The sequence below is a fragment of the Nomascus leucogenys genome, chromosome 18 (assembly GCF_006542625.1).
Source record: "Nomascus leucogenys isolate Asia chromosome 18, Asia_NLE_v1, whole genome shotgun sequence".
Classification (NCBI taxonomy): Eukaryota; Metazoa; Chordata; class Mammalia; order Primates; family Hylobatidae; genus Nomascus; species Nomascus leucogenys.
Genome location: NC_044398.1, coordinates 79,717,367 through 79,744,347, shown reverse-complemented (window position 1 = coordinate 79,744,347; position 26,981 = coordinate 79,717,367). Strand labels below are relative to the sequence as shown.

Sequence of the window (26,981 nt, the reverse complement as noted above, 5' to 3'; positions counted from 1 at the left end):
TCTATATTTAAAAAAAATTTATGGCCGGGCGCGGTGGCTCACGCTTGTAATCCCAGCACTTTGGGAGGCCGAGGTGGGCGGATCACGAGGTCAGGAGATCGAGACCACAGTGAAACCCTGTCTCTACTAAAAATACAAAAAAATTAGCTGGGCGTGGTGGCGGGCGCCTGTAGTCCCAGCTACTCGGAGAGGCTGAGGCAGGAGAATGGCGTGAACCCGGGAGGCGGAGCTTGCAGTGAACCGAGAGTGCGCCACTGCACTCCAGCCTGGGCGACAGAGCGAGACTCCGTCTCAAAAAAAAAAAAAAAAAAAAAAATTGTAACTTTTTGTAGAGATGGGGGTCTTACTATGTTGCTGGTCTTGAATTCCGTGCCTCAAGTGATCCACCTGCCTCAGCTTCCCAAACTGCTGGGATTATAGGTGTGAGCCACCATGCCTGGCCTAAAAGTCTATTTTTAAATCTGTGAGTATGTCTTATAGCTCAATTATGCTACATTCATTTTCCCCCCTTCAGTTTTTTTATTTTTTTTTTGAGACAGAGTCTCACTCTGTTGCCCAAGCTGGAGTGCAGTGGCGCAATCTCAACTCACTGCAACCTCCGCCTCCCAGGTTCAAGCAATTCTCGTGCCTTGGCTTCCTGAGTAGCTGGGATTACAGGCACGTGCTATCACGCCCAGCTAATTTCTGTATTTTTAGTAGAGATGGGGTTTCATCATGTTGGCCAGGCTGGTCTCAAACTCCTGGTCTCAAGTGATCCACCTGCCTCGGCCTCCCAAAGTGCGGTGATTACAGATGTGAGCCACTACACCCGGCCCTTCTCTTCATTTTTAAAGTTTCTATTACTATCTTTGAATTCACTAATTGTTTCTTCTGCAGTGTCTAATCTGCTGTTAATCCCAGCCAATATATTTTTCATCTAAAACACTGTATTCTTCATCACTAGAAGTTTGATTTGGGTCTTTTTTATACCTTCCATATCTCTTCTTACCATTCTCATGTTCTCTAATATCCTGTACAGAGTACATTTATAATTGTTGTCCTAACATCTCTGTCTACTAACTTTTTTCTTTTCTTTTTTTTTTAGATAAGAGTCTCGCTCTGTCACCCAGGCTGGAGTGCAATGGCACGATCTCAGCTCACTGCAACCTCTACCTCCTGGGTTCAAGTGATTCTTGTACCTCAGCCTCCCGAGTAGCTGGGATTACCGGCATGCACCACCAGGCCTGGCTAATTTTTGTGTTTTTAGTAGAGATGGGTTTTGCCATGTTGGCTAGGCTGATCTCAAACTCCTGGGCTCAAGTGATTCGCCCACCTGAGCCTCCCAAAGTGCTAGGATTACAGGCATGAGCTACCGCACCCAAGCCTTTGTCTATTAATTCTACCAACTGGGTTATTTCTGGGTATGTTTCCATTCTGTGATTTTTCTCCGTTTTATGGGTCATATTTTCCTTTGCATCGCTGGTAATTTCTGCCAGGGATTGTGAATTTTGCTTTGTTTTGGGTGCTGGATTTTTTCTTTTTTTTTTGTATTCCCTTAAATATTTAAGGGTTTGTTCTAGAATATACTTCATTAACTTGGAAATAGTTTAATCTCTTCAAAACTTGCTTTTAAGCTTTGTTAGGCTGGTCCAGAACAGCTGTTAGTCTAGATTTTTCTTTTCTTTTTTTTTTTTTTTCCCCTCTGGTTCCAGTTCTTGTGATAGAATTAATTTGATCCCATTACTGTGGACTCTATTCAATGCCTGTCATGTTAAGAGGTATTTTCATACAGACTGGTGAGAACATGAATGTTCTCTGTGTAAGCTCTGGGAATTGTTCTGTCTGCTGCTTTCCAGTGATTCTTTCCCTGACTTCCAGTAGTATCCTCACACAAAAGTGCTGATCAACACTCAACTGCTGACTCATGAGCAAGTCTCTGCAGCTCCCCAGAGAGTTCTCTCTGTGCAGATTTTTCCTCTCCAGTACACTGACCTGCAAAATTATCGCCATCTCAGCCTCCTTGAAAGATGAACTTTGTTTCTTCAACTCAACAACATCTCTAGCCTCTGTCTGCAGCCTGGAAATTCCATCCGGGCAGTAAGCTGGAGTGCTCTTAGGGCCCATCTCATTTGTTTCCTTTCTTTCAGGGATCATTATCGGCAAGGCTTGCTGTTCAATGTCTAAAAACCACTGTTTTATATATTTTGTCTGCTTTTTTTGACAGGAGGGTAAATCTAGTCCCTGTTACACCTTTTTGGCTGGAGGCAGAAATCTTGCTTGTGATTTTTAAGAATTACTCTCTTAAATTTGTTTTATAATTATGTAAAATACAAAGCTCTGAAGTTAAAACAAGGTACAGTAATATTCTATATAATATTTTGGTCAATGATGGACCAGATATATGACAGTGGTCCCATAAGATAATACCACATTTTAGTTGCACCTTTTCTGTGTTTAGTTACACAAACACTAAGTGTTACGTTACAATTGCCTACATTATTCAATACACAATATGCTGTACAGGTGTGCAGCCTAGGAGCAATAGGCTATACCATATAATTGCGATGTTAGTAGGCTACACTATCTAGGTTTGTGTAAGTGCACTCTGTGATGTTTGCACAATGATGGTATCACCTAATGACACATTTCTTAGAACGTATTCCTATCATTAAGTGATGCATTCAGAAAAGTCTAGGGTCTATCGCTTTGCTTTTCCCTACACACTCACTGAGGTAAACATTAAAAAAAAAACAACTTCCCCCTCTACCCCTTTTAAGTTTTTATTATTTCCATAGTATTGTTTTTATTATTAACATAAACAAGTATATATATCCACTTACATCTCTACTTTCTTTTTAGGTGACTAGTAGCATACTACAAAATTCTCTCAAACTTAACTATTTTACTTAGTAATATATCCTGAAGATCACTCCATACAAGTATATAGAGAGAGTCTTCATTGCCTATCTTTTGAATTTATAACTTAAAAAAAGGAATTAAAAATGTAAAAACATTATCACTGATATTTTCAAGGTCTTTACTTACGCCATGCTGAAAGAGGGTTTTGCATCCTGGTCAGATAAAGAAGCAATGGTGTGCTGAGGAAATCCTTCATAGAAGAAAATGTATTACTTTCTTTTTCCAAGCAAACAGCAGAATTCTAGGACTAAGAACCTAAAAATGTTCTTATCAAATAGCCAATGAAGTTGTACAAAATATCACTTTACCGCCTTTCAGATAAGCTTATGACAGCATGATGAAACTGACTAATTCCAAGCTACAAGAAAAAGTAGAGGAAACACCTGTCTATATATGACCTCAGATTCTGAAGTTCATATATATATATATATATATATATATATATTTTTTTTTTTTTTTTTTTTTGAGATGGAGTCTTGTTCTGTCACCCAGGCAGGGGTGCAGTGGCGTGATCTTGGCTCACTGCATCCTCCACTGCCTGGGTTCAAGCGATTCTCCCACCTCAGCTTCCCAAGTAGCTGGGATTACAGGCATCTGCCACCATGCCCAGCTATATATTTTCTAACTTAATAATGATTAACACTACTTTTTAAAGAGGTTGTAATTTTTACATCATTTCTGATACAACTGAAGATATCATAGTACACCTTCATTTTATCTAAGTTTAGACTTTTTATGTTTAAAATTTTGAAATGCTCAAATCTTTCATGTAATTTGTTTTCCATATATAATTTTTTTTTTTTTTTGAGACGGAGTCTCGCTCTGTCACCCAGGCTGGAGTGCAGTGACACAATCTCAGCTCACTACGAGCTCCGCCTCCCGGGTTCACATCATTCTCCTGCCTCAGCCTCTCCGAGTAGCTGGGACTACAGGCGCCCGCCACCACGCCCGGCTAATTTTTTGTATTTTTAGTAGAGACGGGGTTTCACCGTGGTCTCGATCTCCTGACCTCGTGATCCGCCCGCCTCGGCCTCCCAAAGTGCTGGGATTACAAGCGTGAGCCACCGCGCCCGGCCTTCCATATATAATTTTAAATTCTGAAAACATGTTCAGGAAAAACAGAAACCATTTTTAAAAAGATATATTACATAAAAAATTTAAATGTATCTACATATCAAAACAAATAAAAGTAAAGGCAAATAACCAACAAGAAAAATATTTGCATCAGGTGACTGAGAAGGGTTAACATTCCTAAAGGACTCTAATAAATAAATTATAAATTTAAATAACTTTAAAACGAAATAAGAAAACATATCAGTAAATCAAAAAGATTAGCTAAACATAAGATCTAAAATGTATTGAATGTTTACATCAAGCATTATTCTAAATGCATCATCTGTATTAACTCAATCCTTGAAACACACAATAAGGTAGATAGTTACTGACATCATTAAACACATGAGAAGACTGTGGAAAAGAGAGGTCGACTAGTAATATAAAATGCCAAAAGTAGAAAAGCATTCTATTTCATTAACATTTAAAAATATATATATGAAATAAGGAGATTCTTTTTCTATTTAAAAGTTATACTTTTTTTCAATATAAATGTAATAAATTTTCATTGTAACATTTTTGTAAAATAGAAGAAAATAACATTTTAAAAAAGTGATCCAAGGCCGGGCACAGTGGCTCAAGCCTGTAATCCCAGCACTTTGGGAGGCCGAAGCAGGCGGATCACAAGGTCAGAAGTTCAAGACAAGCCTGGCCAACATGGTGAAACCCTGTCTCTACTAAAAATACAAAAATTAGCTGGGCGTGGTGGTGCCTGCCTGTAATCCTAGCTACTCGGGAGGCTGAGGCAGGAGAATTGCTTGAACCTGGGAAGCGGAGGTTGCAGTGAGCTGAGATCGTGGCATTGCACTCCAGCCTAGGCAATAGAGTGAGACTCCATCTCAAAAAAAAAAAAAGGAAAAAAAAAAAGTGATCCAAAACCAATAATTTCCCCTCCTTTGGGCAATTTGGTGTACTTCCCTGCAAGTTTTGTCTTTGCACAGTTTGTATTACACAGCTTTGATCATACAGTACAGAGAATTTTGTAGCTTATTTTATTTTTATTTTATTTTTTTTTGAGACAGAGTCTCGCTCTGTCACCCAGACTGGAGTGCAGTGGCGCAATCTCAGCTCATGGCAAACTGTTTCCCAAGTTCAGGCGATTCTCCTGCCTCAACCTCCTGAGTAGCTGGGATTACAGACATCTGCCACCATGCCCAGCCATTTTTTTGTAATTTTTAGTAGAGACAGGGTTTCGCCATGTTGGCTAGGGTGTTCTCAAACTCCTGACCTCAGGTGATCCGCTAGCCTCGGCCTCCCAAAGTGCTGGGATTACAGGCATGAGCCACCACGCCCAGCCTTTGTAGCTTATTTTAAAAATTTCTTAATATAAGTATTTTTCTTTTTTTTTCTTTTTTGAGACAGAGTCTCGCCCTGTCACCCAGGCTAGAGTGCAGTGGCGCTATCTCGGCTCATTGCCAGCTCCGCCTCCTGGGTTCACGCCATTCTCCTGCCTCAGCCTCCCGAGGAGCTAGGATTACAGGCACCCGCCACCACGCCCGGCTAATTTTTTGTATTTTTAGTAGAGATGGGGTTTCACTGTGTTAGCCAGGACGGTCTCGACTTCCTGACCTCAAGATCCGCCCACCTTGGCCTCCCAAAGTGCAGGGATTACAGGTGTGAGCCACTGAGCCCGGCTTAATATAAGTATTTTTCTATAAACATAGTTTGTACTTTTCTAGCCTTAAAAATAAAGAAAGCCAACAGTATTTTCTGGGTGACAGGACTACTGGTAGTTTTAATTATTTTTTTTTCCACTTCCCTGTACTTTCCAAAATTGCTTCAACAAGCATATTTTTTCTTTAAAAATTCTTGAATATTAAAATAACTTGTACAAATGAAAATAGAGAGCCTAGATATGTATTTTTTAAGAACATAAAAACACTTACCCATACGAATAAGTGAGCATTCAGAACTTGAGCTAGCAGGAGGAGGACTAACATGATGTGTGAGCAACTCTTTGTAATGGCTTTCATCTAAAATAACATGGTATGTGCCTAATAAGATGAAAAGGGAAAAAAAACAGCTTCATAGACATAACGAACTATACGTTCTATGTAATTCTGTAAAAGTTTTATCATCTGAAAATGTAAATTTTCAAAATAATGATTTTAGCTAAATTATCACTTTTAAAACCTTATTTAAATAATATATCGAAATCAACTTCTCTAGGAATAACTGTAATTACAATTGATTATTATTACTATTATTATTATTTTAACATATAAATAGAGACAGGTCTCACTATGTTAACCAGACTGATCTCAAACTTCTGGCCTCAAGTGATTCTCCTGCCTTGGCCTACCAAAATGTTGGGATTACAGGCACGAGCCATCATGCCTGGCCTGTAATTAGAATTTAATTAAAGAAAGTTATAAAATCTTTATAAAGAATTACATACAGTAAAATTTCCAGCTTTCCAAGAGTTATAATACTTTCTCTAAATACTGACATAAGTACTGAAAACTCTTTGCATTTTGAGATTATTTCTTATGGAATCAATGATATATTTAAGATGACTGCCCATATTTTAGACTACTTTAGTAGCTCAGAACAGATTAAAACATCCTAATTTAATTAATAAATTATTTCCTACACAGTAATTATGAACAAATATTAAATAAATTATATACATACCACCAGTTTCACGAGCAAGTACAGTGCAAACGCGAACTTCTGCAGACAATCCAATAACAGATACTCTAATTTTAGCTGCCTTTAGGGTCTTCATAAAATCCAAGTAGATAGATAGTTTTAGGAAAGAAGAAAAACATTTAAGATTTAATGTATTTGAAAAATAAAGAATGCTGTGAAAACTAGTAATAAATTCACTACATCTACCACAAAGATGAATCATACATACAAAAAAAATATGTATATAAAAATAAATTTGCTACAGAATTCTCTTTACAGTTGTAACTTTGGTTTTGACTTTTTGGTCTACCTTGATTAGATCATAAATATTAGATGGATCGCAAGTTGTAAGGCTGCTAAAGATGATTAGTACTTCTCGACTTGTATGTCCGGGCATGTGTCTTAAAAGAAAGATAAAATACACTCCAATTAGGTACAACAAATTATACTACCAAAAAATTTACCCAGAAAGAATAGTAAACATAGGATTACACATTTAGACTATAGAATACCTCATTTGTTTCAACAATGCAAGGAAAGGTTGTGAGTATATTTTAAACACTAATGTAAATTTTTCTAAAATGAGCTATGGACTTCAAAAAATTGTTAATTGATAATTAACAATTTTATACATTTTTTACATGTATATTTTTATATGTATATTATATATATTATATATATTTATATTACATTTTATATATTATATAAATGTACACATTATATTTATATAATGTATTTACATATACATTATATATTTTTATATAATTATATTTTATATGTATATAATATATATTTTTATGTATAAAAATATACATATTTTATATGTATATAATATATATAAATTTTTTTAAATGTATAAAAATTTATATTTTTATACAAATTTATACATTTAATAAATGTTTATTAAAATACATTTAATAAATATTTACTGAGTACTCTCAAGTTCTGGGGATAGAGTGATAAACAAGACTGACAATGTTCCAGACATCATTAAGCTTACATTCTAGTAGGTTTGTTTCATACAAAGTCTAAAGTATACAATAAAAAATACAGCAATATATGGATAAACTTTAAACTAAAATGTGGCAATATCATATGGCTCAGCTTTAAAGTGTATAGGTGTGGCTTCAAAATAGTAACACACACTTCTTTCTCAAAGACTATATAGTAGTCCCCTCTTATCTGCAGAGGATACATTCTAAGACCCCCAGTGGGTACCTGAAATCAAGGATAGTACTGAACCCTATATATACAATTGTCTTTTGGTATCCTTGGGGGATTGATTTCAGGCCCTCCTATGGATACCAAAATCTGCAGATGTTCAAGTCCCAGATACAAAATGGCATAGTATTTGCATATAACCTATGCACATCCTCCCATATATTTTAAGTCATCTCTGGATTACTGATAATACCTAATACAATGTATACTATGTAAATAATTGTTATCCTCTATTATTTAGGGGATAATGACAAGAAAAAATGTCTATTTGTTCAGTACAGGTACAATTTTTTTCCAAATATTTTTGATGTGTGGTTGATCGAATTCACAGAAGCAGAACCCAGGATTCGGAGGGCTGATTATGCCATGTTTTTCCCTATACAGGCATACCTTGGAGATACTGCAGGGTTGGTTCCAGACCACAGCAATAAAGCAAATATCACAATAAATATTTGCAATAAAGCAAGTCACATGAACTTTCAGGTTTCCTAGTGTATATAAAAGTTCTGTTTACGGCCGGGGGTGGTGGCTCACGCCTGTATTCCCAGCACTTTGGGAGGCTGAAGCAGGCAGATCATGAGGTCAGGAGATCGAGACCATCCTGGCTAACACGGTGAAACCCCGTCTCTACTAAAAATACAAAAAAATTAGCCGGGCGTGGTGGCAGGCGCCTGTAGTCCCAGCTGCTCAGGAGGCTGAGGCGGGAGAATGGTGTGAACCCGGGAGGCGGAGCTTACAGTGAGCCGACATAGTGCCTCTGCACTCCAGCCTGGGCGACAGAGCGAGACTCCATCTCAAAAATAAATAAATAAATAAATAAATAAATAAAAAGTTGTGTTTGCACTATACTATAGTCTAATAAGTGTGCAACAGCATTATATCTAAAAAAAGTACACACCTTTATGAAAAATACTTTATTGCTAAAAATCGACTGAGCTGTCAGTTAATATCTTTTTGTTGATGGAGAGTCTTGCCTTGATACTGATGGCTGCTGACTGATCAGAGTGGTGCTTTCTTAAGGGTGAGGTGGCTATGGCAATTTCTTTTTTTTTATTTTTTATTTTTATTTATTTATTTATTTATTTTAAGACGGAGTCTCGCTCTGTTGCCCAGGCTGGAGTGCAGTGGCGCAATCTCGGCTCACTGCAAGCTCCGCCTCCTGGGTTCACGCCATTCTCCTGCCTCAGCCTCTCCGAGTAGCTGGGACTACAGGCGCCCGCCACCACGCCCGGCTAATTTTTTGTATTTTTAGTAGACGGGGTTTCACCATGATCTCGATCTCCTGACCTCGTGATCCGCCCGCCTCGGCCTCCCAAAGTGCTGGGATTACAAGCGTGAGCCACCGCGCCCGGCCTGGCTATGGCAATTTCTTAAAATAAGACAAAGTAGTTTGCTACATGGGTCAACTCTTCCTTTCATGAAAGGAATGCAAATGCTGTGTGGTAGCATTTTATTCATAGTAGTACCTCTTTCAAAATGCGAGTCATTCCTTTGAAATCCCACTGATGTTTTATCAACTAAGTTTATGGGATATTCTTTTTTTTTTTTTTGAGACTGATTCTTGCTCTGCCACCCAGGCTGGAGTGCAGTGGCACGATCTCGGCTCACTGCAACCTCCGCCTCCTGGGTTCAAGCAATTCTCCTGCCTTAGCCTCCCCAGTACCTGGGATTACAGGTGTGCGCAACCATGTCCAGATAATTTCTGTATTTTTAGTGAGGACGGGGTTTCACCATGTTGGCCAGACTAGTCTTGGACTCCTGACCTCAAGTGATCCACCCGCCTCGGCCTCCCAATGTGCTGGGATTACAGGCATGAGCCACCATGCCCAGCCAGTGTAGATATTTTGACCTCCTTCTATGAATGGCATTTAGAATGGTGAATTCTTTCCAGAAGGTTTTCAATGTACTTTGCTCAGATCCATCTATGGCAGTCACAGCCTTATGATATGTATTTCTTAAATAATCAAGATGTGAAAGTTCAAAGTATTCCTTTATCCAAGGGTTGCAGAATGAGTGCTATGTTCGTAGACATGAAAATAACATTAATCTCCTTGTACATCTCAATTAGAGCTCTTGGGTGACTGGGTGCATTGTTAATGAGCAATAATATTTTGAAATAAGTCTTTTTTCTGAGATATATCTCAACAATGGGCTTAAAATATTCAGTAAGCCCATGCTGTAAACAGATGTGCTGTTATTTGGGCTTTGTTATTCCATTTGCAGAGCACAGACTGAATAGATTTAGCATAATTCATAAGCACTCTAGGATTTTCAGAATGGTAACAAACATTGGTGCCAACATCAAGTCACCAGCTATATTAGCCCCTAACGAGAGGAAGCCTAGCCCATGAAGCTCTGAAACCAGGCATTCACTTCTTCTAGCTATGAAAATCCTAGATGGCATCTTCTTCCAACAGAGGGCTGTTTCATCTACATTGAAAATATGAGGCCAGGTGCAGTGGCTCACGCTTGTAATCCCAGCACTTTGGGAGGCAGGGGGACTGCTTGAGCCCAGGAGTTCAAGACCAGCTGAGCAATGTGGTGAAACCCTACCTCTACAACAACAACAACAAAAATCAGCTGGGTGTGGTGGCACATGCCTGTAGTCCCTGCTACTTGGGGGGCTGGGAGAATAGCTTGAGCCTGGGAGTTTGAAGCTGCAGTGATCCATGATTGCACCACTGCACTCTAACGTGGGTGACAGAGCGAGACCCTGTCTCAAAAACAAAAAAGAAAAAGAAAATTTGGTATTTAGTGTAGTCACCTTCATCAATTATTTTAGCTAGATCTTCTGGATAACTTGCTGCAGCTTCTACATTAGCATTTGCTGCTTCCTCTTGCACTTTTTTATTTTTTATTTTTTTTTGAGATGGAGTTTCACAGTGTTGCCTGGGCTAAAGTGCAATGGCGCAATCTCGGCTCACTGCAACATCCGCCTCCTGGGTTCATGCGATTCTCCTGCCTCAGCCTCCCGAGTAGCTGGGATTATAGGTGCACACTACCACACCTGGCTAATTTTTTGTATTTTTAGTAGAGACAGGGTTTCACTATGTTAGCCAGACTGGTCTTGAACTCCTGACCTCATGATCCACCCACCTCAGCCTCCCAAAGTGCTGGGATTACAGGCGTGAGCCACCGCGCCCAGCCCCTCTTGCACTTTTATGTTTTGGAGATGGCTTCTTTCATTAACCTCATGAGCTCAGCTCTGTTAGCTTCAAACTTTTCTTCTGCAGCTTCCTCACTGCTCTCAGCCTTCATAGAATTGAAGAAAATTAGAGCCTTGCTTTAGATTAGGATTTGACTTAATGGACTGTTGTGGCTACTTTAATCTTCCATCTAGACCATTAAAACTTTCTCCGTATCAGCAATAAAGCTGTTTCACTTTCTTATCATTCATGTGTCCACTGAAGCAGCACTTTGAATTTCCATTATTTTTTTCTTTTTTTGAGACAGGATGTTGCTCTATCATACAAGCTGGAGTACAGTAGCACAATCACAGCTCACTGCAGCCTCAAACTACTGGGCTCAATCCTCCTGCCTCAGCCTCCTGAGAAGTTAGGGACCATAGGTGCTTGCCACTGTGCCTGGCTAATTTTTTTTTTTTTTTTTTTTGGTAGAGATGGGGGTCTTGCTATGTTACCAGGGCTGGTCTCAAACTCATGGCCTCAGGTGATCCTCCCATCTCAGCCTCCCAAAGTGTTGCAGTCAGCTAAGAGCCATCACGCCCAGCCCAGCAGTTTTAATTTCCTTCAAGAACTTTACTTTTGCATTCACAATTTGACTAAGTGTTTAGCACAAGAGACCCAGCCTTCAGCCAGTCTTGCATTTTGACATGCCTTCCTCACTAAGCTCAATCATTTCTAGCTTTTGATTTAAAGTGAGACTTGCAACTCTTCCTTTCTCTTGAACACTCAGAGGCCACTGGAGGGTTATTATTGGTGTAATTAGAATATTTTTGTGTCTTACGAGATGGGGGTGCCAAACAGAGGGAGAGAGACTGGAAAACAGCCAGTTGGTGGAGCAGTCAGAACACACATAACACTTATCAATTAAGTCTGTTGTCTTATATGGGCCCAGTTTGTGGTGCCCTAAAATAATTATAATAGTAACATCAAAGATCACTGAGCACAGATCACCATAACAGATATAACAATAATTTACAAAGCTTGAAATATTGCAAGAACTACCAAAGTGTGATATAGAAGCATGAAGTGAGCACATGCTGTTAAAAAAATGGCACCAACAGACTTGCTCAACACAGTTGCCATAAACTGTCAGTTTGTAAAAAAAAAGTTATCTGAAAAGTGCAATAAAAGTGCAACAAAATGAGGTGTGCCTTACATACACACCATGATCAATAATGTATAAATTAGGCACAATAAGAGATTAACAACAATAACTAATAATAGAACAATTATAACAATGTGCCGGCATCACTACTCCTGCACTTTGGGGTCATTATTAAGTAAAATAACACAAACACTGCAATAGTTTTGACAGTCAATAACAATAGTTAATCTAATGACTTAGGCCATTACATGCGTGGGCAGCATATACTGTGAGGATCTACAGGACCAAGGGATGATTCACGTCCTGGGCAGGACAGAGAGGGAAGGTGTAGGATTTCATCACGCTATCCAGAATGGCACACAACTTAAATCTTATGAATTCTTTATTACTGAAGTTTTCAATTTAATATTTTTCAGACCAAGAGTAACTAAAACTGGAAAGTGAAACTGCAGATAAGGGGGGATTACTGTAATTTAACCTCATAGTAATTCAGAGTCGTAATAATCATGAACATTAATCTTGTATACCATTTAATTAAAATGATAGCTTGTAGAGTTTTAAGTTGTGGTGACCAGTTTTCACCTATACTAAATAGACGTTTTTATGCTTTCTGCAGCAATTTTATCAGTTAGTTATAGCTTTTCTGCTTATATTTTCATTGTTATCTTCTCAGCTCTCACTGGTAGACCCTGCTACTGTACTTACCTCTATTACATGTGTTGCCTCCTTCTCATCCACTTCAAAACTAGAAAAATATCTATTATGTAAAGGTATAAGTCTGAGCCAGGTCAGATTATCCAGAGATAAAATATATAAGCTTTAGGGAGGCTGAGGTGGGCAGATCGCTTGAGGCCAGGAGTTCAAGACCAGCCTGGCTAACATGGTGAAACCCCATCTGTACCAAAAATACAAAAATTGGCTGGGCATGGTGGCACACACCTGTAATCCCAGCTACTAGGGAGGCTGAAGCACAAGAATCGCTTGAACCCAGAAGGTGGAGGTTGTAGTGAGCTGAGATCATGCCACTGCACTCCAGCCTGGGTGACAGAGCAAGACTCTGTCTCAACAAAAAAAAAATTAAAAAAAAAAAAAAAATATATATATATATAAGCTTTAACTATACCAAGTATTTCCTTTGGGGTCTTAGCTCTATTCCATATAGCTGAACTTGACATATCTATTAATTTACAGATATATGAGGTTGGTGCAAAAGGAATTGTGGTTTTGGCCATTACTTTCAAAATAAATTAATAAATGTTAATAAAGGTACAACCAACTTATAATTATTATACTACATTAAATCTCATTTTAATAAAATATTTTTTCATCAACATATTTTTGTACTATTGACACTGCCAACAGTTTTAAATTATATTTTTATAAAACTTTAACAATATCTTACTAAAATGTAAAATAAAAATTACTAACCAACACCACACTAAACATCATAAATGACATTACATAATTTTCATACTTAACGATTTTGGTATAGCTGGGTTTATGGGCCCCATATTAACACATCACTTCAACTTAACTCGTTTAAAAAACTTCTAATTCAATTATACATAATATATAATACTAACTTTAGAGTTTGCATAGCCATGCTTAGGGAATTATAAAGAGATGGCTCTCCATGGCAGGTCATATCCACAGCTTTCTTCAAAGACGTTATATGCTTTCTTGGGTTTCCTAAAATAGAAATAAGATCTTTAAATAAAATCCTATATATAAAAAAGTTTACGTTTCTCTCAAAATTTACATAACTATGATGTTAAAGAACAGAATCCTTTCAATTTATATTTCTGTTGGAATTTTATCTGCAATATTTTGTAAACAGTCTCACTTCATACTGAAAAACAGAATACAAATAATCTCCTTATAGACTAGCATACATATTTTAAAATAATGCTAACTTAGAGTGCATTTTTTTACTCTTAGTATTTCCATATTTCATCATTTTTAAGACCAATACATTTTCACATTTTAACATCTCTGAAATCAGCATGTGTTTAATAATCACTGGTAGCCAGCAGCACTTGTAACATAGTCTTTGCCTGCTCATATGTGAACCTACAAATACGTCTTCATATATTGTTGCTTCAGTTACATTATGTACAATGTCCTCTTCATGGTGAGTTTAACTGCCATTTAAAATGTTTTTAAGGCCAGGTGCGGTGGCTCACGCCTGTAATCCCAGCACTCTGGGAGGCCACGGCGGGCAGATAACCTGAGGTCAGGAGTTCAAGACGTACCTGGCCAACATGGTATAAATCCCATCTGTACTAAAAATGCAAAAATTAGCTGGGTATGGTGGCACACACCTGTAATCCCAGCCACCAGGGAGGCTGAGGCACAAGAATCACTTGAACCCGGAAGGTGGAGGTTGCAGTAAGCTGAGATTGCACCACTGCACTCCAGCCTGGGCAACAACAGCAAAACTCCATCTCAAAAAACAAACAATAAAATGTTTTTAGAAATGTTGTTAATACAAAAGGCTATATTTTTATGTAGAAAGGTGTGGAACACAGCAGTGAGGCATACATTTATTATAATGAATAAAATATTGATGGAAGAATGCATGCAATTCCGTATTTTTCTTGAGGGAAGAAATCAAGAGCTTTACAAGACCTAAGAAAGGAATATTCCCACAAATAGACAAAGCTGTTACCTTCTCTTACCAAATAGCATCTGAAAAGATTGTCTATCTTATGCCAACCAATTCAAATGAAGGGGGGAGAAGCTGCCAAATCCTTTTTTTTCTTTTTAATATAAAAATTTTTTATATTATTTATATTTAGATTATATATATATCTGTTGCCAGGCTGGAGTGCAATGGGGCAATCTCGGCTCAATGCAACCTCCACCTCCCAGGCTCAAAACCATCCTCCCACCTCAACCTCCCAAGTAGCTGGGACTACAAGTGCCCGGCACCACACTTGGCTAAACTTTTTTGTATATTTTTAGTAGAGACAGGGTTTCGCCAAGTTGTCCAGGCTAGTCCTGAACTCCTGGATTCAAGCAATCCTCCCGTCTCAGCCTCTCAAAGTGCTGGTAGTACAGGTGTAAGCCACCACACCCGGCCCCCAAAGTGACAGACATATCAAATTACCAAGAAGCTAGTATAGCCAACTCATATATCATTTGATACTGTGTCAAAGTTTAACTACTAGGACTTTTCCTTATTAATGGCTTAAGAAATATCTTGTAATTGATGGAATCTGAGTTTCAATGAAATATAGTATTCCATAAACATTTTCCATTTCAGCACTGTCTTCGTATCAATCAATAACCTAAGTATCATTAAATTGATTTTGTCATAAAATATAATCCGTCAAAGTATACTATTAAGCATTTAATTTTTAATCTGTCACTATTATACATAATGTTACAAAAAGTATCTTTGTAGAGTGATCATTCTCCTTCCATAACATTCCCTAAATATAATTTCAGGAACAATTTTTATGCTTTTCTAAAAAATACTGAACTAATTTGTAAGACTATCAGCACTATAAATAACAGTTTCTCTGTGGTTCCACAAGCAACATATTGCTTTTGAAACTTAATTTTGCTCATTTAAAATATATTAAAAAATAAAATGTATGGAATTGGGTGGAGTTTTTTTGGATTACTAGTTTCCCTTATTTAATTTCTGGGTTTTTTTTTTTGCTGTGTGAACCATGTCTTCTTTGTCTATTCATCAACTTGGAGCTCCCTTGAGTTTTTACTCATCTGAGTAAGTTTTAAAATATTAACCGTTTGTAATATTTAATATTTACTGCAATTATTTTAGATTAATAAATTTTAGAGATGAAAAGTACCTCGCTAAGCAGGCCAAATCCCTCACTTCATAAGTGAGAAAATTAATCTAAACAAGTGAAATGACTTGCCCAAAGACATATGCCTACTTAACTGCAGGACCAGCAGCACCCAAACCTAGATCTCCCGGCTCTCTATCCACTTCTCTTCCTACCCTACAAAATTATTTTTAATCTCCCACTGTGTTATGGGTATAGGAAAAAAGCATACCACAATAGTGTCAGTGTGGTTTACAGCAGTGGTCTGATTGGAGGAAAAAAAAGGCGGCTTCAAGAGGCCTGTCAGAATCTCTAGAGTATTTTTCATCTTTATATATGACTTCACTAACATCCATAGAAAACTGCTGGGGCCGGGCATGGTGGCTGACGCCTGTAATCGCAGCACTTTGGGAGGCTGAGGTGGGTGGATCACCTGAGGTCAGGAGTTCGAGATCAGCCTGGCCAGCATGATGAAATCTTGTCTCTACTAAAAATAAAAAAATTAGCCAGGCATGGCAGCGCACACCTGTAATCCCAGCTACTCGGGAGGGTGAGGCAGGAGAATCACTTGAACCCGGGAGGCAGAGGTTGCAGTGAGCCAAGACAGCACCACCTGGGCGACAGAGTGAGAGACTCCTTCTCAAAAAAAAAAAAAAAAAAAAAGAAGAAGAAGAACTAGAAAACTGCTGGTTAATTCGGGTTGGGTAAAGTGAGAGGAAAACATTGACCTTATATCCCTACCTTGGAGGAACTATCCTTCTTCCACTATATAATAATCCTGCTTAGTTCATATGGTGCTGACCCTACTTCTATCCTGCTCTGGGCATCGGCAGGCAATCGAAGCATACAAACAAAATACTTCATTCCCTGGCCACTTTGTTCATGGATGGGTAGATCGTAAGTCAGGCCAATCAGAGTTCTCCCTAGAGGTGTGCTGAAGCTATAGGCTACGGGGTACAATGTAGACTTGGACAATTAAGAGACATCTTTTCAACTTCCAGAAAATCTATCAGAGAATGAAGCCAGACAAAGCCAGGACCCCAACATACGCAGCAACTATATATGGAATTGGCCCACCTTTGAACATGGCCAAAAATTTTCCTTCTGCACTTAAGCTAATGTGACATTCTTTTGGTTACTCACAACTGAGTTTCTTGGATCACTCCAGGGCAATGTACATTTCACTCCTCACTGCATTTAATGCAAAACTACTGATGAAGAAACTATGTCATTTCCCTTATGTGTGTTGGCAAGGATAAAAGGTTGAAAACCAGATTTAAGGGAGAGTGTATTTCACAGAAAATAAAATAGAATCAGTGATGCAAATTTGTAACAGCATATATACCAAAGCAAATAAAAAATGCCATTACTACGTTTTAAAACTAAAATTCAGTTAGGTATGTCACGGGAGCAGAAAAATTGATTCATTAGCAATACCTACAGTTTAATTTTTATACTTTTTCTCTTTTAAATTAGATACTTAACTTTTCAAGAATTTAATTTTAAGATTAACTGGATTTTATAAATGATTACAATAACTGTATTTTAATATTTTCAGGATAAGGCCAGGTGTGGTGGCTCAAGCCTGTAATCCCAGCACTTTGAGAGGCTGAGGTGGGCTGATCACAAAGTCAAGAGATCGAGACCACACTGGCCAACGTGGTGAAACCCCATATCTACTAAAATACAAAAAATTAGCAGGGTGTGGTGGTGGGCACCTGTAGTTCCAGCTACTCAGGAGGCTGAGGCAGGGAATCACTTAAACCCGGGAGGCGGACTTTGCAATGAGCCGAAATCGTGCCACTGCACTCCAGCCTGGCGACAGAGCAAGACTCCGTCTCCAAAAAAAAAAAAGGAAAGAAAAAAAAATTTTCAGGATAAGCACATATTTTAAATAAAAACATTTATATTTGATGTAGTATTATTTACCACTATGCAGAACTCAATTTAGAATACCTTGTACCCTAAGAATATAATGGTGGGGGAGATGTTATTAAATTGTTTCACCTAGAGAAGACAGAGGAACCACCCTTCACGTTACTTATTAAGCAACCGTATAAACAGGGCTACGAGGTTGGGTAAATAAAGCAAAGTCCTTGAGTCATGTAAAGGTAATTTTATGCATACCTGAGAGTTCAGTCAATTTTTCAGCTCTTTTACTCTTGGTTACAATTATTCCAATCTTGAAATAAAAACAAAAATTATTATTAATATAACAAGTTATTTCCTCCCATTAAGAATATATATAACTATTCCTATAGATGATATTGGGGCAGAAAAAAAAATAATTTATATAGCTAAAATAAACTAGTAATTACAAAAGAAAGAAGCAACAGGTGAGAAACTTTTTCTCATGGTGTTTTTGGCAAATAAATTTAGCTATGAGTTCACTGTACATTGTTTAACTTTTAGAGTTATTACGCTTTTCATTTTTAAGTATACCGGAAACTGGTTAAACAATTTCGGTAATTCACAAAATACATGTCCAATTTTTAAAAATAAATTACACTTGGAAGCAAAATAGGAATCTAATTCTGAATTCTATCACTTATATACGTACCTGACTAATAGGATTTTGATCAAAATATTCCTCTACAAAGTATTCCAACAACTGTTTAAACAAAAAAAGACATACTAGATAAAGGCAAAATAACAATCATAAAGAACATGTCCAACTGATGTTTGTGAAACCTGTTTATCAAGCGTCACTTCTCATGACTGTTAAACTTACAGATTTTCAAAAAATGTTAAGTAATAAAAATATTAAACAGTAAAAACCTTAATCTGAAATGGTGGATGATGAGATAGGTTTGAGCTAGGTTTTAAAAGATGGAACCATTTGGATGTATCAGAAAAAATTTCAACGAGGAAAAGATCCAATGAAGAGAGATGGGAGAACGAGCAGAATTAAGAATAGGTTTTGATAAATTAGTAATATGAACATATTTATAATCTGAGGAGACAGATTTAAGTAAGGCAAAGGAGAATGAAGATTCAATAAAGAAAAGGGATAACTGACAAACCAAGATCCTGATGTGGGGTGTGAGGATAGAAATTAAAAACACAAATAATTAGCTATGTTGGTTTAAAATTTCCCTAAATGACCTGGCAGTACTTCTACTTAGCTGTCATTAGCATTAACTAAAAATACAAGGCAAAAAATAAAAAATATTGCATTCTTTAAAAATATCCTTTAGAATCCAGTGTTCTTCCCCACTTTTTTAGTAAAAGTTTAAGTGATTTTGGTACAAATTTAAATGATTTAGTATAAATTTAAATTTTACCTTTAAAGTACACGTCAATCTATTAGGCTTTAAATCTTGGTCTTCCATTGTTCTTGATCCATCTACTACCACATAAAGGTGGCGCATCTACCAGAAAAAACAAAGAGCCAATTTCAAGTACTTGTTTTGTTTTACAGAAATTGGGTCTCGTTCTGTTGCCCAGGCTGGTCTCAAACTCCTGGGCTCAAGCAATCCTCCCGCCTTGGCCTCCCAAAGTGCTGGGATTATAGACATGAGCCACTGTGCCCAGCCTCAAGTGCCATTTTGACTAGTAAAAATGGCATTTAATAATTACATATTCTATACACATATTTTTAACGTATTCTTTTAAAAACTTTGTTGTTTTGCTATTGTTTTTTCTAGCAAGACAGAATATTTCTCTAACCTAAACTAGTTCTGTACTAGTAAAAGAAAAAATAATGACATACCATTCCAAGTCGAACTTGTCCATGGTGCTCAAATACTCTGTTAAAATTATACAAACATTTTAATGGAATTCCATATGCTATTCCCCCCCCCACAAAAAAAATACAACTTTCCAATTGACCTGCTTTGTTTTTCTTTTTTTATAATTCTGACTAAGAATATCATAACATGCATTTTTAGTGGAGTAAATAACTTATGGAATACAATACACATAATTATAGGTATTGTAGATAGTCTCTAAAGACCATTTCCTGCTGAGGCAAGGGTAGGTGGCTAGTTCTTTCCCCATAGTCAGAAGGCAATAGGTCAGTTTCCCTGAAACACAGCTAAAATGAAGTACTGAGGAGCGTTTATAGATAGAAAGGCTTAAAATGAATATATTTTACCTTTTTAACATACATAGGAAGGTTACATACCTTTTTCTCTTTGCCTTGAATAGAATGTCTTCTATTGTAGCTTTAAGTGATCCAGATTCATCTTCTTTAAGAATCTCCCTATAAGTCATTATTTGTTTGAAAAGACAAGCTAAAATGATTACTAGCCCAAATGAAATGAAAATATATATCCACACAAAGATTTGCATGTAAGTGTTCATGGCTGCATTTTCCTAACAGCCAAAAACTGTAAAGAACCTAAATATCCATAGACCGGTGAATGGATAAACAATAATGTGGCATAACCATAGATGGGAATACTATTCAGCAATAAAAAAGAATGAAGTATTAATACACACTGCAACATGGATGAGGCTTGAAAATAAGTGAAAGCCAGCCACAACAGACCAACTATTACAGTCATGCATCACTTACTGACAGGGATACATTCTGAGAAATGCATTGTTAGGCAATTTCATTATTGTGTGAATATCACAGGGTATACTTACACAAACCTAGATGGTATAGCCTACCCCACGCCTAGGTTACAAACCTGTACAGCATGTTACTATACTGAATATCTTAGACAACTGTAACACAATGGTCAGTATTTGTATATCTAAACACACACAGAAAAGGTACAGCAAAAATGCAGTATTATAATATTATGGGACCACTGTCATGTAGGCAGTCTGTCTTTGACCAAAACATTATTACGTGGCACATGATTGTATATGATCACATTTTTGTGAAATGTCCAGAAAAGGTTAAAATTTGGAGACAAAAAGTAGACAAATGATTGCCTACAGGTGGAATTAAATTAAGAATTAAATTAATTGTAAATGAATGTGAAGGATCTTACTGGAGTGGTTACAATGTTCTAAAACTGGTTTATGATAATGGCTGCACAGCTCAGTAAATTATTAATAAAACATCACTGAATTGTACATTGGAAATGGGTGAATTTTAACATATGTAAAATATACTTTAATAAAGTTGTAAAGAAAAAAAAGACATTGTCTAAAAGAAAAGGGCAATAATGCTCTCCTTACCATGTTCTTTCATAGCCTCCTTCCCATCGCTTAGTTCTTTCAGGTTCTTCATCCATTTTTTCAAAACTGTATTTATTATTCAATAATCTGTAAAAACCATTAGAATGTAAGTTATCTAAAGATGTTTGTTACAAAATTCATCCAATTAAATTTGAAAATTAGACACATAAAGTAAAAAAAATCGAATGCCAGGTCATCTTATTCTTTGTATTTTACTCAATAATCGTCTTAAAAATCTTCATAGAACTCCGTTTCTCATTTCCAAGAAATAATATGAACATTTATATACAAACTTGGTACCAATAAAAAATAAGCATCTTTTTACAATTTGTAAAAGAACAAAAATGCTTTATAGATGTGTCACATGACAAACTGTAGAACTGTGAGGAGTCAGTATGGGTGTAGTTGAACTATTATAGCTGAGTGACATATGATTCATTGTACTATCTCTCTTTGTGTATGTCTCAATTTTCTCATAATCAAAAATTTTTAAATCACATTTATTATTTACAAATGGGTAAATGCTATAGCTCATAATTCAAAAAAAAGGACACAAAATTAAACATAGTTCTTTGAGACATCTCCAAACTGCTTTCCATAGTGGCTGAACTAATTTACATTCCTACCAAAAGTGGATAAGCATTCCCTTTTCTCCACAACCTTGCCAACATCTGTTTTTTTTTGACTTTTTAATAATATCCATTCTAACTGGTGGTGAGATGGTTTTGTGGTTTTGATTTACATTGTGGTTTTGGTTTGCATTTCTCTAATGATCAGTGCTGTTGAACATTTTTTCATATATTTATTGGACACATGTATGTCGATCCAACAATCCCAATACTGGGTATATACCCAAAGGAAAATAAAATCATTCTACCAAAAGCACACGTGCACTCATGTTAATCACAGCACTATCCAAAATAGCAAAGACATCGAATCAACTTAGATGCTCATAAATGCTGGACTGGATAATGTGGTATGTAATATATCATGGAATACTAGCAGCCAAAAAAACAACAAAAAAAACCCACAATGAAATCCTGTCTTTTGCAGCAACATGGATACAGCTGGAGGCCATTATCCTCATCGAATTAACAGGAACAGAGGCCCAACACATTGGCTCACACCTGTAATCCTAGCACTTGGGAGGCCAAGGCAAGTGGATCACCTGAGGTCAGGAGTTCCAAACCAGCCTGGCCAACATGGTGAAATACCCTCTCTACTAAAAATAGAAAAATTAGCCAGGTGTGGTGGCGAGCGCCTGTAATCCCATCTACTCAGGAGGCTGAGGCAGGAGAATCGCTTGGATCTGGAAGGCAGAGAGATTGCAGTGAGCCGAGATCGTGCCACTGCACTCTGGCCAAAAAAAAAAAAAACAGCAACAGAAAACCAAATACGGGCCGGGCGCGGTGGCTCAGGCTTGTAATCCCAGCACTTTGGGAGGCCGAAGTGGGCAGATCACGAGGTCAGGAGATCGAGACCACGGTGAAACCCCGTCTCTACTAAAAATACAAAAAATTAGCCGGGCGTGGTGTCAGGCGCCTGTAGTCCCAGCTACTCGGAGAGGCTGAGGCAGGAGAATGATGTGAACCCGGGAGGCGGAGCTTGCAGTGAGCCGAGATTGTGCCACTGCACTCCAGCCTGGGTGACAGAGCGAGACTCCGTCTCCAAAAAAAAGAAAGAAAGAAAACCAAATACGGCATGTTCTCATTTACGAGTGGGAACTAAACACTGAGTACACGTGGACATAACGATGAGAACAACAGACATTGGAGACTACTAGACGGGGAAGGATGGGAGAGAGTGAGGGCTGAAAAACTGCCTATCAGGTACTATGTTTACTACCAGGGTGACGGGATCATTTGTATACCAAACCTCAACAACAAGCAATTTGAAACAATTTATCCATGTAACGAATATGCACACGTACTCCCTGAAAATAAAAGTTGAAAACAAAACAAAACAAACAAACACAGGCCAGGGCCAGGTGCGGTGGCTCCATCCCTGTAATCCCCGCACTTTGAGAGGACAAGGTGCGGATCACCTGAGGTCAGGAGTTCGAGACCAGCCAGGCCAACATAGCACCATCTGTCTCTACTAAAAATACATAAATTAGTTGGGCATGGTGGCAGGTGCCTGTAATCCCAGCTACTAGGGAGGCTGAGGCAGGAGAACTGCTTGAACCTGGAGGTCAGAAGTTGCAGTGAGCCAAGGTCGTGCCACTTCACTCCAGCCTGGGTGACAGAGCAAGACTCCGTCTCAAAAAAAAAAAAAAGCCAGGCTGGGTATGACGGCTCACACCTGTAATTCCAGCACTTTGGGAGACTAAGGCAGGTGATCACTTGAGGTCAGGAGTTTGAAAATTAGCTAGGAGGTTGGTGGGGGTGGGCGCCTGTAATCACAGCTACTGGGGAGGCTGAGACAGGAGGACTGCTTGAACCCAGGAGGCATGGAGGCTGCAGTGAGCCGAGATCATGTCACTGCACTTCAGCCTGGGCAACAGAATGAGACCCTGCCTCAAAAAAGAAAGAAAAGAAAGGAAAGAAAGAGAGAGAGAGAGAGAGAAACGGGCACGGTGGCTCATGCCCAGCACTTTGGGAGGCCGAGGCCAGCAGATCATTTCAGGTCAGGAGTTCAACACCAGGCTGGCCAACATAGTGAAACCCCATCTCTACTGGAAATACAAAAATTAGCAGGGCGTGGTGGTGCACACCTGTAATCCCAGCTACTTGGGAGGCTGAGGCAGAAGAATCGCTTAAACCTGTGAGGTAGACACTGCAGTGAGCCAAGGTCGTGCCACTGCACTGCAGCCTGGGTGAGAGAGCGAGACTCTGTCATTCATTCATAAATAAATGTCCTCATCACACCTCCATCCTCCCCAATGCAATCTCCCTCCCAACTCCACTACCTTGTGGCTCACTGCAACCTCCACCTCCTGGGTTCAAGTGATTCTCCTGTTTCAGCCTTCAGAGGAGCTGGGAGTGCAGGCGCGTGCCACCACACACAGCTAATTTTTGTATTTTTAGTACAGTCAGGGTTTCGCCATGTTTTGTATTTTTGTAGAGCCAGGGTTTCGCCTGACTTGCCAGGCTGATCTCGAACTCCTGACCTCAAGTGATCTGCCTGTAAACGGAACATTTTTGTTTCTTTGTTTTTTGTTTTAAGACGGACTTTCACTTACCACCCAGGCTGGTGTGCAATGGCACAACCTCGGCTCACTGCAACCTCTGCCTCCGAGTTCAAGTGATCCTCCTGCCTCAGCCTCCCGAGTAGCTGGGATTACAAGAGCCCACCACCACACCTGGCTCATTTTTGTGTTTTTGGTAGAAATGGGGTTTTGCCATGGTGGCCAGGCTGGTCTCGAACTCCTGACCTCAGGTGATCCACTCACCTCAGCCTCCCAAAGTGCTGGGATTACAGGCATGAGTCACCACACCCAGCCTAAACTGAACATTTTGCTCCTCCCTGTTTTCTGTTACGTATTGTGAACTTCAAAAATGAAAAACTCACATAACGTTCTGAACGTTTTTTAAACTCAAATTGTTGGCAGGGCACAGTGGCTCAAACCTGTAAACCCAGCACTTTGGGAGGCCAAAGCAAAAGGATCGCTTGAGTTCAGGAGCTCAGATCAGCCTGGGCAATAACCTTGTCTCTACAAAACATCAAAAAATTAGCTGGGCGAGGTGGCAAGTACTTGAGTCCCAGCTACCTGGGAAGCAAAAGTGGGAGGATGGCTTGAGCCCAGGAGAGTCAAGGCTACAGTGAGTCATGTTCACTACTGCACCCCAGAATGGGTGACAGAGTGAGACCCTATCTCAAAATAAATAAAATAATTATAAATATATAATAAATATTATAAATATAAAAATAAATAGCAACTGAGAGACTTCTGGATGATCATATCAAAGGAATTCTTTTTTTTCCTTTTTTTTTGAGACAAGAGTCTTGCTCTGTCGCCCAAGCTTGGAGTGCAGTGACACAATCTCAGCTCACTGCAACCTCTGCCTCCAGGGTTCAAGCGATTCTACTGCCTCTTCTGTCTCCCGAATAGCTGAGATTAAGGCGCACGCCACCACAGCTAACTTTTTTATTTTTAGTAGAGACGGGATTTCACCAGCCTGTTGACCAGGCCTGGTCTCGAATTCCTGACCACAACTGGTCCGCCCACCTCGGCCCTCCAAAGTGTTGGGATTACAGGCCATGAGTCACCATGCCCGGCTAAAAGGAATTCTTAATTAGAGCAGCCTGCAATGGGAAATCAGAGACTGGACAGGAAGTATTAAGGTCCCTAAAACTGCAGACGTTCAATGGGAAGTCTGATTGTAAACATGCATGCTGTTTAAAGGATTCATGCATCCTGAAGATGGACTTTGTAAAGATCTCCAATGGCCTAACACTTCCCAACAGTCCATTTTCTTCTTAAAAATATCTGTGAGGCCTGGCGGGTGGCTCACACCTGTAAATCCAGCACTGTGGGAGGCCGAGGCAGGAGGATCACGAGGTCAAGAAATCAAGACCATCCTGGCCAACATGGTGAAACCCCGTCTCTACTGAAAATACAAAAATTAGCTGGGCGTGGTGGCGCGTGCCTGTAGCCCCAGCTACTCGGGAGGCTTGAGGAAGGAGAATCGCTTGAACCCGGGAGGCGGAAGTTGCAGTGAGCCGAGATCGCGCCGCTGCACTCCAGCCTGGCGACAGGGCGAGACTTCGTCTCGAAGAAAAAAAAAAAAATTTAAGTGATCTGTTTCCTGGAATCCAACCCCAAACAATCCACATTCCTCAGCATAAGCCTACTGGTGTGATTCCCGTTACATGAGCTCGGAATGCTATCTGAGCTCATGTAACAAATGAAAGCACCAAACATCCCAATTTAAGAAGCTTTTCTTTGGCCGGGCGCGGTGGCTCACGCTTGTAATCCCAGCACTTTGGGAGGCCGAGGCGGGCGGATCGCGAGGTCAGGAGATCGAGACCACGGTGAAACCCCGTCTCTACTAAAAATACAAAAAATTAGCCGGGCGTGGTGGCGGGCGCCTGTAGTCCCAGCTACTCGGAGAGGCTGAGGCAGGAGAATGGCGTGAACCCGGGAGGCGGAGCTTGCAGTGAGCCGAGATCGCGCCACTGCACTCCAGCCTGGGTGACAGAGCGAGACTCCGTCTCAAAAAAAAAAAAAAAGAAGCTTTTCTTCACACCTTACCCTACCAAGCTGTGTGAAACTGGCAAGGGTGATTACTGTCCTTGTTTTTCAGGTATGGGATTCAGGCTCAGAGGTTGGTCACTTTCTCAAGCGGGTCACAAACTCGAACCCTGAACCATCATTTCTAAAAGTCGCGCTTTTACTTAGGGAGGGACGGCCTGCAGCTTCCCTCCCTACTCTGCAGCTCCCCAGACGCAAGTTAACTTCCTCTGCCTTCACATCCTCCTTCCCTATGAGCCCAGGCAGGGCAATTCAGCCTCCGTTCCCCGCCACGAAAACCCTCCCAGCCGCCTAGCTAGCCAGACGGCCTGCCCCACCTCTGCACCTCACAGACTTCCACACGCGGACTCACCGGCCCCGCTAGAAGGACTCTCAGCCGGAAACTCCGCCCAACACTCCTCCCCGCCGCTTCAGGGGCGCCCCGGAAGTCATTCCGCCGCGTCCTGCGGCCACGCCGAAACGTTCCGGATGCTGTAGGCTGCAGCTGCCGGAGCGGGGCGCTCGGGTGCAGGGCATGCCCGCCGCTGAGTTGGGGCGCGGAAAGGGACGGTCTTCCAGCTGGAATTCGCAGAGAACCGGAAAGAGTGATCGCCATTCGCTCTCGGAAGGTCGAAGGCTCTGCAGCCATCGACCTAGGTTCTGAGGAGCTCGATCTTGTTTTTCTACTTCTAAAAGGTTGGGGTGAAGGACTCTGGCCACAGAAG

At 39.5% G+C, this 26,981-nt stretch overlaps 1 protein-coding gene across 2 annotated transcripts in view; it reads right to left on the bottom strand.

Moving 5' to 3' along the window:
• LOC100582721 (general transcription factor IIH subunit 2) overlaps window positions 1-26,714 on the bottom strand; it is a 34,040-nt gene extending 7,326 nt beyond the window's left edge. The window contains exons 1-12 of one of the 2 annotated variants that reach the window (XM_003266028.3): window positions 26,630-26,714; window positions 21,084-21,170; window positions 20,074-20,151; window positions 19,660-19,696; window positions 19,232-19,318; window positions 18,508-18,558; window positions 18,075-18,129; window positions 13,737-13,842; window positions 6,953-7,043; window positions 6,646-6,733; window positions 5,898-6,005; window positions 3,025-3,088 (exon numbers count right to left, since the gene is read on the bottom strand). In XM_003266028.3, the coding sequence (XP_003266076.2) occupies window positions 3,025-3,088; window positions 5,898-6,005; window positions 6,646-6,733; window positions 6,953-7,043; window positions 13,737-13,842; window positions 18,075-18,129; window positions 18,508-18,558; window positions 19,232-19,318; window positions 19,660-19,696; window positions 20,074-20,151; window positions 21,084-21,139 (821 nt within the window). In that variant the 5' untranslated portion in view covers window positions 21,140-21,170; window positions 26,630-26,714. The other variant, XM_030799003.1, reaches the window with a different exon arrangement.
• Between the last annotated feature and the right edge of the window lie 267 nt (window positions 26,715-26,981).